We start from the raw sequence: 16,357 nt of genomic DNA on the forward strand, positions 1-16,357 counted from the left end.
TGATCGAAAGGGAGGAAAGGTATACAAGATTGTATTGCTTTGATTCATGGCTGGATTACCAAGTGTGTTATAAATGACACTTGGAACTTGTCCATTTTAAGAACTGTGCCTTGTTTCAATCAGTTCTGCTGAAAGCCTTGCTAATTATTCTAACATTTTTGGATGAAAGAGGCAACACATTTGATCCTGACATTGGTTTCGACTGGTTCTATGTCTGGACAGTGCCAAAGAAAACAGGACCAGGATTTCAGAGGGACCACTTGAAGTCAGTGTTTGTAGAAGTGTAACATATTACCAGTTACATCTATTTTTCAGGCTCCATTATATCCGTAAAACTGTATGAAAAAGGTTCCTGCAGTTCACATGTATATGAAATAAACAAAATTATAGGAAATGTGAGGCCTTCCTTTTGAGTCCTCTGAGATACTTCCTATTGCAGCAAATGAGCAGTGTAACTAAGACCACAAGTTGGAGGACCTGGTCAGAAGAAAATTACAAAACAGAGGTCCATAAAGCACATCAGTTTTGAGTTATGAGGCTGGCATTTCATAAGCATGCTGGGTTACAACTGCCTATTTTTTTCAGAGTTGTTTTGTGTATGTGCATGCATGTACATCACAGGAAGGGGGAAATGAGGTCAATTCTGATTAGAAGTTTGTATTCTCAAAGAGGTGGTGCAGAGCTCAGCTGAATTTCAAAGCTCAAAGCCTGGAACACGAAGGGGAACATCAAGCAGAGAACTCTGCACCTGTAACTTCTCAAATTAAGTCATAAAGCCTCTGAACATTGCCAAGTACCTTCTTCCAGACTGTGAAGAAAGTCTGATGTAACTTCTGACACTGCGAACCTCAACCATGACTGTAACTGCTAGCTACTTAATATACTAAGGACAGACTTGGTAATGTCGCATTATGCAAAGGTAAATCACAAAGAACCAGAAGACATGCATAAGCTCTGTCAGTTCATGAATCAGACTGCTTCAGTGAGCTTCCCTGCGTATTGTTCACACAATAACGTACATGTTTTTTATTGCTACATTTCTTTTTAATTGGTTGAAGACAGGATCCTCCACATGAAATGCAGGCAAAGGGATACTTATTTTCTTGCCACATTAGGAAACTTGAAACCACAAAATATTCCCACAGTCCTGACTCTAGAAGTGTATGTGCACATCGCCACTGCTACATGAAGTACTTTTTAATTAAAAAAGCAAGAGTGTCAATAAACATTTGAAAGTAACTGGAGATGTACTACGGAGCTCAACAGTTGATGCTTTCAGAGGCTACAGCCCAAGCCTTCCTGGTCATTCTGAAATGCTGCAGAAAGTATTTCTGAAGCTACAGTGAAAAGCTCTACGGAGCAGGCACAAAAGGAAAACTTTGAGTCAGCTTTTGTATGTGACATAGTGACATCCAGTGGCGAGTCTGAGTTTGGTTAACTGTACATTCTTGTCCCCTGACATACAGAAAATCATCAATACTTGTATCCTATTAAAACATATTACAGTATTTTAAGAATATTTACAAATATTAAAAAATTATAGACAATTTGTGATTTTTCCTAAACAGAGTAGTATAATTTACTAATTATAAAAATGGTGTTAATCTTTAATGAAAAATTAATTTTTCAATCAAGCTTACAATAAAAGCAGAAATGTTTAGTTGTATTAAAGAAATAGAACAATCTCTATGTTACAGCTGCATTCTTTTCTATCTTGTTCACACAAAGAATCACTACTCCATTGCCAGTTCCTATAGAAAGCAGAGATCAAGATCTGAGCTTATGATTCTCTAAAAGTAATTCTCCATAGACACTTCTTCCATTTAGGATTCCCAGCCACAGCAGATCACCAGCTAGCATAGCTTTCCTACAGTAAATCCCTTCTTTAAAGACTCAGCTGATGAAAAGTAGTAAGACTGTTCTTCAAAGTTCTTTTAGAATACACACAAGGATGCAGGAGACTTCAAGACCTTCTGTGCCCTTGAGAGATAGTTGTTCTTTTATGGGAGAGAGATATCCAAAATATGTATCTACTATGCTAGCAAATATTCCTGAAGATTAGACATTCAAATTCCCTTAATTAGATCTGTTCCATTGTGTCTAGAATGATGAGATTCATAGGATCAAAAAGAGGTGGATGTGGAAAAATAGAGAATTCCAGGTTCTCATTCTTGGAAACTCATATCAAACTTTTCCACAGCAATCAAACCCAACTTCAAACTTTTGTGGAAATACACGTAAAGGAAGGCTGAAGATTTGAGACACTGCCTGTAAGATACACAGAACCAGGAGCAAATAACTTCTGTCTCATCCAAGTCCCCAAAGGATCCAACTGAGCAGCTACCACCGCTTCTGTATGCATGTTCCAAACTGAATAAACAGGCACTTTTTGCAAATAAGTTAAATTAAGGTCTCCCAATTAAAAGCAAAGGAATTTCACTAGTCTTAAACATTTGGCTCTCATTCACTTGTACATAAAAAATTATTATTATTAAAATAATGAAATGTAAGCTAAGTGAAAAAAAAAAAAAGAGAGATAGTTTTGAATTACTTACACAACATTTTACCAAACTGGGATTTTTTATGAGAAAAATCCAATTAAAAATTATTCAAATTAACTCAGTTTATGATACAGGAGGTAATTTTATTTATAAAATGCCACTGGTGCACACAAAACACAGGAACTATGAAACTTGATTTATAAAGAAGTTAAATGCTTCATAGAAGCATGGATTCCTGAGGTACTCTGAATACAATCCCTCATTTACTGGAATTCACAACACTGCTCCAACTGGCTTAAGCAGCAGAAGACTGGATACTTGATAATCACATAATGAAGACATGGTTAACAAATACAGAGGCAAATGGAAACAGACTGGAAGATTGTTTCTCACTGATACTAGCAGTAAAACTATGTGGTTTTCCACTAAATGGTGGAAAACTATCTTACGACCTGTTAAGATGGGGCTTCTCAACTTCATAGCCAATTTAAATGTATCTCATTGACCATGGTCACAGGTTGCAAAGTCCTCTTGACATCAGAAACAAAAGCATAGCTGTTTCTGCATAAAGATAGGACTGATTACCTGGACAAGTATTATTACAATTTAAAAAAAATAAGTGTTAGGTGCTTTCACTTCATTTTCTCTTTTTTTGCTTTCATTCTCTGCTGTAGTGTCTTCAGTTCAGTCATTACATTCAAAGTTTTGTAAACCCAGGTGACCTGAAAAGTAAGTAAATAAAATTTAACTTATCTATATACATTTTATTAATTTAATGAAAGAAGCAGACATATAAATGAACATATACATACCACAATTATAACAGTGTTCACAAGCAGTGGTGCTGAAAATACTAGTGAAATAAACATCCCTCTTGAATCAAAGTATTGGTATTTAGAAAACAGCCTGAAAGAAAGAAAGAAAAATAAAAGAGGAATCTTTCTTCAGTGTTGTTCAAATAACACTAGACTTCCATGGTAACTATTAAATATGGACATTGTACAGATTATCCAACATGAGATCCCCAAGCACAGGTCAACATTCTACTGTCTAAGTCACAACAAAGACACAGTCAGTATCTCATTAGTTATAAATATTTATTAAAATACCAGGTTTTCTTTAAGGTTTTACTGCTGAAAACCTAATTAAACCAGCCACAGATAAAGTAACTTCCCAGTATGACTACATTAGTACGTATATGTGCATCAGATGTTGTACTTATCCTCAAGTGTCTGAAATTACTTTTTAAAATACTTTGGTTACTTATATTATTTGTTTTATTTTCTAATAAACAGCAAAGCTGTAACTTAGGCCATGTATGCGCAAACGGGAACATAAAGACTTACAATTAGATGCTTGCATAAAGCAGTGTTATTCACATAATTTCTAGGTGCACCATGGAAAGGTTAGTTCAGTGGTTACGAAAATAAGCCCTCCGTTTAATTCTGGTATACAAGCCTACTAAACCAGGCTAATTTTAAGGGGGGTTTATGCATATAAATAAGTACATAAAGTAGCAGTGATATTTTTGAGAAGTGATACTTATCAGCTGATCCAACATTAATAGCTACCGAAGAAAACCCAACGAAAAAAACCCCACCACGCTGAAGCTCACACCCTCTTTCTCTTAATCATCCCACTCTGCTTTTCTCTTAGTTCTCTGAATAGTTAATAGCCACCATCCATATAAACATTTATTTTATGCAGCAAAATAAACACATGCTAGCTATTAAAAATTACTTTTTTTCCTTAAGCTAAGTGATAACTATGTTGGACTGTATGGTTTTGTTCAAAAGTCTTGTATCAATTAACGACACAGATCCTCTGCCATCGCGTTCTACTGATGACACAAGTGACTCTGTTTAAATTAATGTTTTCTGGGAATGATACAAAATAAAAAACCTTTCAGAAGAACATTCATTTATATGCAAAAAGAAAAGTGAAAACAATTACCTCCAATTCATGGCTGCTAATTCATTTATATATTCAGCGCAGTACACTAAGCCCACTGTACAACAAAGGAAAAAGATTAGATTCAATTTTTTTTTTTAAGTAAACTGCCATCGGTTCTGTCCTGTATACTAAAGATGTATACATAGTAGACATTAGAATTCCTTGATCCTTAGATCAAACTAGACATTTAATAGTAAAAAATCCATTCTGAATTGAATGTCCCAAATAATTACCAAGATGTATTAAGTGATCACAAAACATACCCACTATATTACAAACAAAATCCTGCTCATCTGAAGTTATAGGAAGAGCTCAGCAAACTGAGGAATAAAAAATAAAAATAATAATAATAAAACCAGTATTTTTTTTCCAACAGTCCTCTTGGTGATAGTTTCCAGGTTGTCTGTAAAAAGAAATGCTGGTTATCCCCCAAAGTGATATATAATTAAGTTATCATCTTACAAGTTCTGGTGTCACACTGCAGTGCCTAACATTGCTAATCAAAGTTGGGGTACTAATTGCACGTAAGCATTCCGGTAAAATACAGACTTCAAAAAGGTGTGCAGTAGCCTGCTGCGCTCAGGTGAAAACTAGCATGTCCTTGATCAATAATTACATGAAATATGAAGTCAGTATCAAGACAGTAAGAAACTTGAGTGCAACCACATTTTTATCAGAAAAACAATAAAATTACAAAATTCAAAGTTTGTCCTTGTTCTGTTTTTCACAAGAAGTGAAGTAAAAAAATGATTCAGCGACTAAAGATGATGTGCTCAATGCAATTAAATAGCTAGTTTGGTGGTATGAAGGAGTGCCATGACAATACAATCTGCTGTACTATTTTGCCATTATCTGGCTTATCTGTGCTTGGCACTGCGCAGTATGAACACTCCTCTGCTGCTCAATTGCCACAGTAAACCAATGTGACAATTCCATGACTTCCTCAGCTATTTCTGACTATCTACAATACAGAGTTATTTATATTGCAGACATATAGAAAGCGGTGCAGTTTTTCAAGTACAAACAAGGCTTGGCTTCAATATGGGTATTTGTATGCATCCTTCCTGTTAACAGCAAATTTACATCATATTTGGGTTAAAAAAGCCAGCATTGGTCAGTTCCACTGCATTTTCCAATGCAGTTACATGAAACTACTACTAGTAACACTGGGAATACTTTAGACAGACAATCTAAAGTAAACAGCATGACACTGGAAATTATCTAATACGAAATTTAAGAAAGAAAAGCCTATATTCTTGTAGAGAACTTCCAGGCCTGATGTGTCATAAACAGAGCATTGTTATTTTGCCCTCCGAAATAATTTTAAACTGCAGTTGCAAGTGAATATTTGGAAATTACTGAGGTTTCTAGATTCCTTTTTGGGGTATTTAATCTTATTGAAACCTTAGCTTTAAATAACTTGAGTATCTGCAGTTTTGAGGAAGCTATGATTCCTCTCCCAAATGGACTAGTTCACTAAACAATATTTTTAACAGTCAACATAGTCTTCAAGTTGCTTTTTGCCTGCAAAACTCATTCAACTGCAATCATGACAGAACTAAGGTATCACGTAAAGAATCCAATTCAACTGAAAATCCACCCATGGCTAGAACCAAGGCACTGCTCTTAATTAATGGAAAAAATCCAAATCCATGTCTTCTTAATTAAAACATACAGCCTCTGCAAGGCTACTAGGTGTTCAGACTGTCAGCCTCAAAGATGCAGCTTTGAGCAGGCAAGGCCACTGTGGATTCTCAGGCTGAAGCCCAATGCGGGTACTGCAACTTAACAGAATCAGTCCTGCTGTTTCCTCGTGCCATTATCACAGCTGTCAGTGGGGCATATGGTGAGTGTGCTGCAGAACTGAATCCAGCTGAAAGCTGATCATACTCACTGAACTGCAGCGTTAGAATAAGGCAGGGGAGAAAGCAACTGCTGGCTCTCAGCCCATTTCTTTTCTGCTTCTCCAGCACAGCAACAATTTATTAGGAAGCTGTGATATCCACTGCATTTACCAAGTAGAAACCTTACTTTAGCCCTTGCTACGGCCAGAATTTTAAGTCACTACTTCACACAGTCTTGGAAACTAAAGAAATACGTATTTATAGGTCTCATCAGCCTCTATAATAGTTTATCGTGCATAGACACGTGTCCTGCTACACGAGAAACACTAACTTGAATGCACTTTATCCGCTGCAAAGTGTAAAACCATGTGATGTGTACGTAGATGAAAAAACCAGCGGTAAGGGCCCACAAGGAGCTGCAGGACAGGACGAGCAGCTCCAGCACCGCGCCCGCCCGGCAGGCGCGGCCCCGCGGCTCACCCATGCCCAGGAAGTGCCCGGCCTGCAGCCGCGGGTGCTGGGAGGAGACGCACGCCAGGAGGAAGCAGCAGACGTGGAAAACAGCCAGGCCCACCAGCCACGGCTCCGACCAGTCCGTCTTCTACGGGCGAAAGGAAAGGAGATCAGACAGGAGAAGGAGAAGGAGGGTCACCCGGCGGCCAGAGGGAGCAGCCCTCCTGCTCCCCACCCAAACGACAAGGAAGGAGCGAGCACCCCTGCGCAGGCTTCCCCGAAACCCCCGCCCGCCCCGCGCAGGCACACGGGGCGGCTGCTGCCTCCTTCCCGCTCCCCGGCCCCGCAGCGCCCGCCCTACCGCCAGGATGGCGGACAGCCCCGCCGGGCTGCCGCGCGGCGGCTCCATGGCGGCGCCACCCCAGCCTCGCGAGACGGGGGCGGGAACGGGCGCCCTGCCCGCGGCCGAGCGCGGGGGCGGGGGGTGGTTCCCGGGGCGGGGGGTGGTTCCCGGGGCGGGAGGTGGTTCCCGGGGCGGGGGGAGGTTCCCGGGGCGGGGGGAGGTTCCCGGGGCGGGGGGAGGTTCCCGGGGCGGGAGGTGGTGCTGCCGGTGCCGCCCCCCGCCCCCCGCAGAGGGAGCCCGCGGTGGTTGCTTCTGCGTTCGGGGCAGCGGGCGGCGGGGGCTGTGCCCGCCCCCCGGGCGCCCCCGCGGAGGGCGGCAGCAGCAGCATCACTGCCCGCCGGCAGCGCCAGCCGGGGCTGGAGCGGCGCTGCGAAGGAGCAGCCCTGCCTTTTCCGAAAAGATGCCCCTAGGTGTGGTCTTCAGCGCTTGTTTCTGAAGTTAGGAAGTTAATGGGACAGTGTTTTCTTGCCGAGACCCGCGCGCTGGAGCCAGGCTGGCGTGCGGGCGCGTCGGGCAGGGGCGGGGGCCTCGGTCGCTGCCGCTTCCAGCTCCACCCGCTTCAGGGATGGAGAATGGGAGCTTTAAGCCCAGCTGGAAATTTCTGACAGGTACCTCCAGCTGACCTCTCCAAGGAGGAAGCTTAAGTAATGAATAACTCGTTTTGTAAAGATTTTTTTTTAAGATAATTCATTACTGTACAACGGAAAGTGAATAAGACATTAAAAAGGTGAAGCCTCTGGTTTATAACTCCTTTCACTAAATGTCTGTAAGTCTGGAAGAAATGACCACTCTTATAGCCCTATCACTCTTCAGTAGAGATTTCAAGCTGAGATTCATCAACTAAACCAAGAGACCTAATGAATCTTAACAGGATCAGCTCTGTCAAGCAAACTGTGCTGTCATTATACAGCTCCACATTCTTCCTTGATGTTTTTGTTTGTTTGTGGTTGGTTTGGTTTTTGCCTTGGGGTTTTTTTGGGTTTTGGTTTTTTTGTTGTTAATTTCAAAGTACTTGGAAGTGCACCCATAAGTAAATACGACACATACTTTTTTTGTGTCCTCTACCATACAGTCCAATACAGGCCATCCCTGTCAACCACTCTCCTTTTACTGTCACACTTCTGCAGTTTCCGAGATCCCTGAAACTGAGGATGAGTTTCTCTGTTTTGCTTTAGGTTTTTTGGTAGTCTTTTTCTCAACAACAATATTATCTGGAAGCCAGCAGAGGATTTTACTTAAAACTTTGTAAAATTAAGTAGGGCAATGCAAAGGTGTGTCTTCTACTACCGTTCTGCTGTTAATTTTAAAATGGATGGGGGGAAGAAGTTTCAATTCCATATTTTTTATTTGGAAATAAGAATGAAAGAAACTGACTCGTCACTTGGAAGGTCTTAGGGTTAATGTAACAAATCAGATGTTTGGGATTTTTGCAAATCAGGAATCGGTTTCTTGTAATTGCTCAGTAATTGACTACAGTAACCATCGGCAATAACTGAAGGGCTTTAAGAATGAGGGGTACAGTAGATGAATGTAATATGCTGGTTGGTGGTGAATCTGTGATGCAGACAAGCTAAGTGGATAGGAAATTATACGTTTATTATGACTACAATGTACCGATTTGAAAAAATAATGTAGCTTTTACTGTCAGCAGCACTAGAAACTTTAAGGGGAAATAGTTGTTGCCTCTTTAAGATTGACTAGAATAAAGTCAATAATGCTGCTGTTTGTCAGCAGGTGGTAGCAGATGCATATTACCAGATCTTTTGGGTGGTATAGGTTATCTTCCATGGAGAATGAAATGTGAAACAGCAGATACTTAAAAGTTAACAGGTACATTGTTCTTTCATCGGAAAAAAGCTGCATATTTTTCCTTTTACACCTTCTTCACAGAGCCAGTATGCTACATTCAGATCCAAATTCTAAAAATACACTAATACACAGAAACGCAGTACCAATTACAATATATAAATATTTCTATTATTGTTATTATAAGCAACTCAAATAGTTTCTAAAATGCAGTCTCAGTTTTTGGTTGTAAGATTCAGATTCCTGTGTAATTTCTTTCTTCACTGCAAAATCCACATATCTTTTATTCACTGTTTCATGTGGGATTAATCTCATCAGCTGGATCTGGGCAGTATTAGTGAAGATCTTTATATATGTCTGTGGTGGGTGAACTGCTGCCTCGTGCTGCTGCTCCTGCCAGCTGTGGGACACTTTGTGAAGGGTTGGTTCTGAGGGTGTGATCTGAGTCATCAGCAGCATAAGATGTGCAGATCCCCAATAAGTATGATCTGGTTTTCTCACTGAAAGGGAACTAAGGTACCAGAGGGGTGGTACCAGAGCTCCCCTTTAAATTTCCCCTTGCTTTTTCCAAGCTGTTCTCTGCCCTTTCCACATTCTTGCCATCTCTTCCTTTGTATGCTGATGTAATCATGAAGATGTGTCTGGCAGTGCACTGGACCCTGCTGTTTGCCACCTCAGCTACATGAGCAGGGCTGAGGTTCTCCAAGTGACACATAGCCAGGTAGCTGGGAGACAAAAGGAAGGATTAATGGGTATCTTCTATGTCTCCCCTTGGGAGAGAAAAAGCTGTAAGAAGATGAACAAGCTAGTGAATGGGGCAGCCCTCCCAGAGCTTTAGTCAAGGCAGAGGTAAGTGTTTTGCAAAGATCCCACTGCTGAGTTCTGCCCTGGGGACAGGGGCTGCTCATCTCTGCATCTCCTGCCTGTCTCTCAGATGTTGAAGAAAAGGAGTCTGTTGCACTGACTGTCTTGCATAGTCTTTTTGGGCATTCGAGAAGCGTAAGCGGTTTCAGTATGAAAACAGACTGTGCCTGAAAGAGAAGTCTGGATAGTCATTGTTACTGTGGTCACTTACAGGCCATCATTTTTATATGCTCTGAAGATTGTCCTTATTTTCGTGGTTGTGCTCAAAGGCTGTGTTAAATTTGCATTTAATACAACTGAAGTGAGCCTGGGACTGGTATTCATTCTAATCCATGTTACACTAAAATACTTCACCTTCCCTGTCCTTGCCATGATTGAATAATTACTTTTGTGTGCTGCTTTTTTTTTTTTCTTGCCTTTTTTTTTTTTTTTTTCCAGCTGCTGTCATCTCTACTTTTTTATAGTACTGGCTTTTATTGGTTATGATATACTTGGAAAATAGTAATAATAATCAGAGAGAAGAGGAGAAGGCTCTGGGGGGACCTCCTAGTTGCCTTCCAGTATCTGAAGGGGGCCTACAGGAAAGCTGGTCAGGGACATTTTCAAGGGCTTCTAGTGAGAGAACAAGAGGTACTGGATCAAAACTGGAAGAGGGGAGATTTAGGTTAGACATTAGGAGGAAATACTTCAGTGTGAGGGTGGTGAGACACTGGAACAGGTTGCCCAGGGTTTGATTTGATTCCATAACTTCATGTCACCACTGTATTTGCTGCTTAAGGGCATGCACTTCGGGCACATCCTCACCCCTCCCACCTCTCATTCTAAACATGCAGGGGAAGTACATGCTACAAGGAGCAGAGAGTGGCAAAAGCAGGATCAGTAACTGCAAAAGACTTTTTTTTTTTAATATAACTTTCTGAGAGATCTCAGCCTTCTCATCTGTGAGACTGAACACTCAATGTGAATCTTGTACTTTGGAGCTCCTGCTGCTTCTTGCTTATCATCTTTCTCTGATGAATCAAGAGTGAAGGGTTGGAAAAATGGTGGTAATTCGGCAACAAAGATATCCAAGAGCTGTCAGTATGTCCATCTGTTGACCTTGAAGCTTTGTGTGGTTATCATGTTCTGTTGTTGTGTATCCTTAACAGTGCATAGCTCTATGATATAGTTTGACCAAATGGTTCAGACTATCTGAACGTGATAGCTAAGGTTTGATCTCTGGATATGGAAATCCAGATGCACACCATTAGGAAAATGTTCTTCACTGACAGGGTGGTCAGGCACTGGAACAGGCTCCTCAGGGAAGGGGTCATGGCATCAAGCCTGCCAGGATTCATGGAGCGTCATATGGTTTAGTTTTAGGTGGTCCTGTGAGGAGCAGGGAGTTGGACTTGATCCTTCTGGATCCAACCTGAGCTACTCTATGATTTTATTATATCATTCTATACTTTCAAATATGGCAATAGTTGCAAAACTATAAACATTTGTACATTTAACACATGGCAATACTGAGTTACTACCTGTTGGCCTATTCTCACTATCTGTATGCTAAAAGCATATGACCTGAGAGAGTTCATATTGCAGTTCTCTGGTGCAGGTGTGGGAGCTCCACCATAACGTGAGAAAGTTTGAGAAGCAGTCAGTTAATCCTCTGGCTTTTTTGCCCTTTGAGGTTTTACAGATTCATGGGTTGTTCCACAGTGTCATTCCCTCATGACTGGTGGGATATGTCTCTAGGCTTTGCTGGTCTGTTCCTGATTGGCTGGGGGTGTTGCTGTGGTGATGAAGTTTTCACTTGTTCACACACCACTCTTCACAGGCAGTGTGATATTGTATGTATTTTAATTCAAAGTTGTCTCCTGGATTAGCACACCAGTGCTGACAAGCCCACTGTTGGGAAGATTTTAAGTGCTGTTCTGTATGTGGATTTTGTATGGCACTTTTGTGTTCAAAATTTCAGTGAAATCATCAGAGAGTTCGAGATACGAGGATTTCCTGACTGTGCTGAGATACCCACCCTTATCAGGTGTCCTGCACAGAGATCCTACTGCAGGCAAAAGGAAGCTTGCACATGAGACCTTATAGGTGCCTGTGGCAGAGAAAGAGATTTGAAGTTCCCTCAGACCGAAACCATCATCATTGTGCAAGGAATATATTTGTGGATGGAAGCTCTGAGACACTGAAAAGGGAATTGTATGAGAGCCAAATCAGCAAATAAGTTTAGGAAGCTAATACACAGCGTGCCTAGAAAACCTGTGGGAAAGGTCAAGTTGCACAATTCCAAGTTGATGAATGCAAGAAGCAGCCTATATAGAGCATTTTTGGTAAAGAGTCATTTTTAGTCCATTTGCAGCCTAGAAGGCCAACTGCATCCTGGGCTGCATCAAAAGAAGCTTGGCCAGCAGGTCAAGGGAAGTGGTTCTCCCCCTCTGCTCTCGTGACACTCGACTTGGAGAACTGTGTCCAGTTCTGGAGTCCTCAACGCAGGAGAGGACATGGACCTGTTGGATAGAGTCCAGAGAAGGACCACAAAAATGATCAGAGGCCTGGAGTACCTCTGCTACAAAGACAGGCTGAGGGAGTTGGGGTTGTTAAGCCTGGAGAGGAGAAGGCTCCAGGGAGACCTTTTAGTGGCCTTCCAGTACTTGAAAGGGCTACAGGAAAACTGGGGAAGGACTGTTTACAAGGGCATGTAGCGATAGGAACAGGGTCAATGGCCTTAAATTAAAGCAGGGTAGGTTCAATTTGATATCAGGAAGAAGTTCTTTTGAAGTTCTGTTGAAGTAGAGAAATTCAGCAAAAAATATGTATCTGCCCAGTAAATATATCATAGAATCATAGAATCATAGGGGTTGGAAGGGACCTCGAAAGATCAGCTAGTCCAACCCCCCTGCCAGAGCAGGGTCACCTAGAGTACATCACACAGGAAGGCGTCCAGGCGGGTTTTGAATGTCTCCAGTGAAGAAGACTCCACAACCTCTCTGGGCAGCCTGTTCCAGTGCTCTGTCACTCTCACAGTAAAAAAAAAATTTCTGATATTGACCTTAAACCTCCTATGCTCCAATTTGTATCCATTACTCCTTGTCCTATCACTGGTCATCACTGAAAAAAGCTTAACTCCATCTTCTTGACACTCACACTTTACGTATTTGTAAACATTGATGAGGTCACCCCTCAGTCTTCTTTTCTCCAAACTAAAGAGACCCAGCTCCCTCAGCCTTTCCTCATAAGGGAGATGTTCCACTCCCTTCATCATCTTTGTGGCTCTGCGCTGGACTCTTTCAAGCAGTTCCCTGTCCTTCTTGAACTGAGGGGCCCAGAACTGGACACAGTACTCCAGATGCGGCCTCACCAATGCAGAATAGAGGGGGAGGAGAACCTCTCTTGACCTCCTAACCACACCCTTTCTAATGCGCCCCAGGATGCCATTGGCCTTCTTAGCCACAAGGGCACATTGCTGGCTCATGGTCATCCTCCTGTCTACCAGGACCCCCAGATCCCTTTCACCTACACTGCTCTCCAGCAGGTCAGCCCCCAACATGTACTGGTGCATGACATTTTTCTTCCCCAAATGCAAAAATCTACACTTGCCCTTGATATCCTATCCTTCCCTTCTAGAAAAGTATGCTATAACTGAACATCCTCTTCTCCAGCTCCCTCCTCCTTTTTTTTTTACTTTTTGTGCCGAGTCCTTCCATGCCTTGCTTGTACCATAACCACTACTGCCAGAAAGTAAGGTAGTAATTATTTGTCATGGTTGTTTTTTTTTTTTTTTAATTAATATCCCCTGCAGTGCCTTTTAATGGCATACCGGAAAATAAAAAAATGAGAAGGAAGAAACACTGTGGAGCAGAGACAATGACAAAGTATGGTAACACCTGGGGCACCACTGAGATTCTATTCCAGAGCCTGTATTATCAATAAAGGATAATGTTTATCTGTGTGCTTGACCCCACACACAGCACTATGTGGAACGCACCTTCAACATTCACCCTTTTGCAGTCTTCCTGGTAGCATCCTTTCCTTGCTACTGCTGTTTTCTCTGGAGTGGAATTAAATTTTACTCTGCTTAGCAGCACTGTCTGTGGTTTCAGATGAGACTCTCCTAATACATTGTTAGATGCTGTATTTAAATGAGTATGGGTAACAGTTGTGTAAGAGCAGTGACACTTGATCCACTGTTGTCCTAATGGAAACAAATTAAAGGTATGATTACATGAAAATAGCTGCTCTGCCTTGCTTTCCCCCATCACTTAAGTAGAACTGCTGCAGCTATGTGGAAACGTGGCTTCATTTTGTCATTAGCTGTTGCAAGGGAAAAGATGCAGGCAGAGATCTTTTAGGTCTAGGCTTTCACCACTAGCAGTAGATAAGCAATCTTCCAGAAGTCATGAACCACAGGAATTAACCATCTCCAACCAGTACTATATTGAGTTAAAGTCAGAGCTTTAACATTACCAAATCTCTTCTGTTTCAGAAATTCCCACACTGAGACTCCAGGGTATTGGGATGTTCTTACCTGGGGGGGTGGGGGGTGGGGGGTGGGGGGTGGTTAATCTCCTTTTTCCAGAGCCTTTGAATATCTCACAAAAGGGTCCTCTGGTCTCTTCCAGGCCCCAGAAACTGCAGGTTGAGTAGTGCAGTAGCCTTGTTTTCATTTTCTCAGCTAAAATTCTTCAGCTCACTGTATCAGGGATGGATTTACCTGAGTTTAGCAGAGACTTCTGTCCCTATTTTTCAAAGTTTGCATTCATTTTTTCTTTTTACTTGACTTGATGCAACATTGATTCTCTAGGATGGGACTCAACACAGATCAGCTTCCTTGTGACCTTGGCAGGCTGCCACCAGGTTGTTCAGCTTCCCAATGAAATTTTTGGTCCTTTGCCTGACTGGGCTCACCAGAGTAGTAATCTCTTGACAGAATCGAGGTGGTGACCATCAGGTAGCTGCCCTTGGTTTGCTTATTCTGAACTAAAATGTAGTGGTGGTATAAGATGCCTTACATTGAGGATGTAAATACTGTGTTAAAGTTGTCCTCTTTGGAAGTAGAAAGGCCACTATAGGTTTTTATCTGTCAGCTAGCAGTTTGCAGTGATCATTCCACCAAGATGCTGCTCTGGATTTTAATTTCTTTGGAAGGCCCAGAAGCTTGTGACTGATACTCAATTACTTTCCTGATAATTTTGGATTTCCTTCAACTGCAGAAGAAGGATGAGAAATGTAAATATTTCCAGAACTGTTGCTTGCAGGAGGACTTCAGAGTTGCTGAATTCTTGCTTTAAAGGTTGTACTTTGTGTCCCCACTAACACTGGGCACTCTCGTTTGCATCCAAGTGTGAAGCTTTCTGCTTAGCCCTGGAGAGAAACAATAGTGTGTGCACAGGCTGTGTGCACAAAGTGTATTCCTTGTAACTGAGCATGGATACTCAGCACATTCATACCTAAGAGTAATAAAGCTGCTCACTAAACTGCTAATGTAGATGCACCTTAACTGTTCAAGTTAGGTATATTATCCTCAGTTAATAAAATTATGTAAGGACTCAGAAATTTGCCCTTCCTGGAGACCAAAAGCTAGAAAATAAGACTTCAAAAGGCAGTTTTCGTAAGGAGGCCTAATGAAGAATATTTTGTATTTGAAGAAATCCGTGACAATTTTTTTCTCTGGGAATAGTCAAATCAATATTTAGGGTTTTTTTCTGTTTCAAATGAGGGAATTAAATACTAAATACTTGTCCATGTGTATTATAGTTTATTTGATTTGTTTACCATAGAAAGGAATAATCAAAATACTGGATTTAGTATCTGTTAACTATTAATTATTGCTATATTCTTGCAGATATCAGGGTTATTTTGAGGGCTTTTTATTTATTTATTTATTTATTTTTTTTAGTGCTGTTATCAGGCTAAGGTTGTTACAGGAATGCATTCCTTTTATGGGCTATTACTGAACTGGTAGGACATTAAGATCTGCTCATCAGTGGCCAGTGGCAGATTCCTAGGGAAGAATATGAGATACTTAGTGATACTTACGCAGTGAATTCTCTACATATCTTGCAGCTCTTTGCTTTTGCATGTTGAGAGCTGGAAGAAATTTTCTGTGACTGTGATTTGCAGATGACTGAGATGTGAACTGAAATTGCTGGAGGCTCAGTCAAAAACAACCAATTCCTGGTGAACGTCAGGAACGGGTTTAAAGATAAAGTATAAAAATACATATTCAACAAAACTGGTATAATTCAGCTCGTTGTGAGGCTGAGCATACTTCAGTGTGTAGTAGAAGGCAAGGGAAAGAGCATTCAATATTCTGTTAAATACGAGCAGTAGGTGGCACTCTTATTATGCTTTTCCTCTATACATGACTTTCGGGAACATAATCTCATTTGAAGCAGTGTTCACAAACAGGTTTTGAGATATGCTCAGATGAAGGAAGTTTTGCGCTATAGATCCTCATCCTAATAAAAAGCCCAGCATACCTTTAATCTTACGGAAAAGTACCAATGCTTCCCGTAGGTGTTAATAATTGCCCTTTTATT

At 41.3% G+C, this 16,357-nt stretch overlaps 1 protein-coding gene across 1 annotated transcript; it reads right to left on the bottom strand.

The window, feature by feature from the left end:
• Positions 1–2,623: 2,623 nt before the first annotated feature.
• TMEM18 (transmembrane protein 18) lies at positions 2,624–7,187 on the bottom strand. The gene is made up of 5 exons (XM_051615212.1): positions 7,113–7,187; positions 6,779–6,899; positions 4,455–4,509; positions 3,314–3,407; positions 2,624–3,223 (listed from the first exon to the last, which is right to left on the bottom strand). Exons 1-5 carry the CDS (start codon positions 7,158–7,160, stop codon positions 3,134–3,136), a joined length of 408 nt encoding a protein of 135 aa, XP_051471172.1. The 5' UTR covers positions 7,161–7,187; the 3' UTR covers positions 2,624–3,133.
• Between the last annotated feature and the right edge of the window lie 9,170 nt (positions 7,188–16,357).

The sequence above is a fragment of the Apus apus genome, chromosome 3 (assembly GCF_020740795.1).
Source record: "Apus apus isolate bApuApu2 chromosome 3, bApuApu2.pri.cur, whole genome shotgun sequence".
In the NCBI taxonomy this organism is placed as follows: domain Eukaryota; kingdom Metazoa; phylum Chordata; class Aves; order Apodiformes; family Apodidae; genus Apus; species Apus apus.

What these genes read in the sequence shown, in the direction of transcription:
- TMEM18 (XM_051615212.1), bottom strand. Translation starts at nt 7,160, where the DNA reads ATGGAGCCGCCGCGCGGCAGCCCGGCGGGGCTGTCCGCCATCCTGGCG. An exon ending in GGCTGTCCGCCATCCTGGCG is followed by an intron (nt 6,900 to 7,112) that starts GTAGGGCGGGCG and finishes TTTCGCCCGTAG; the next exon opens with AAGACGGACTGGTCGGAGCC. An exon ending in CGGGCACTTCCTGGGCATGG is followed by an intron (nt 4,510 to 6,778) that starts GTGAGCCGCGGG and finishes TTTGTTGTACAG; the next exon opens with TGGGCTTAGTGTACTGCGCT.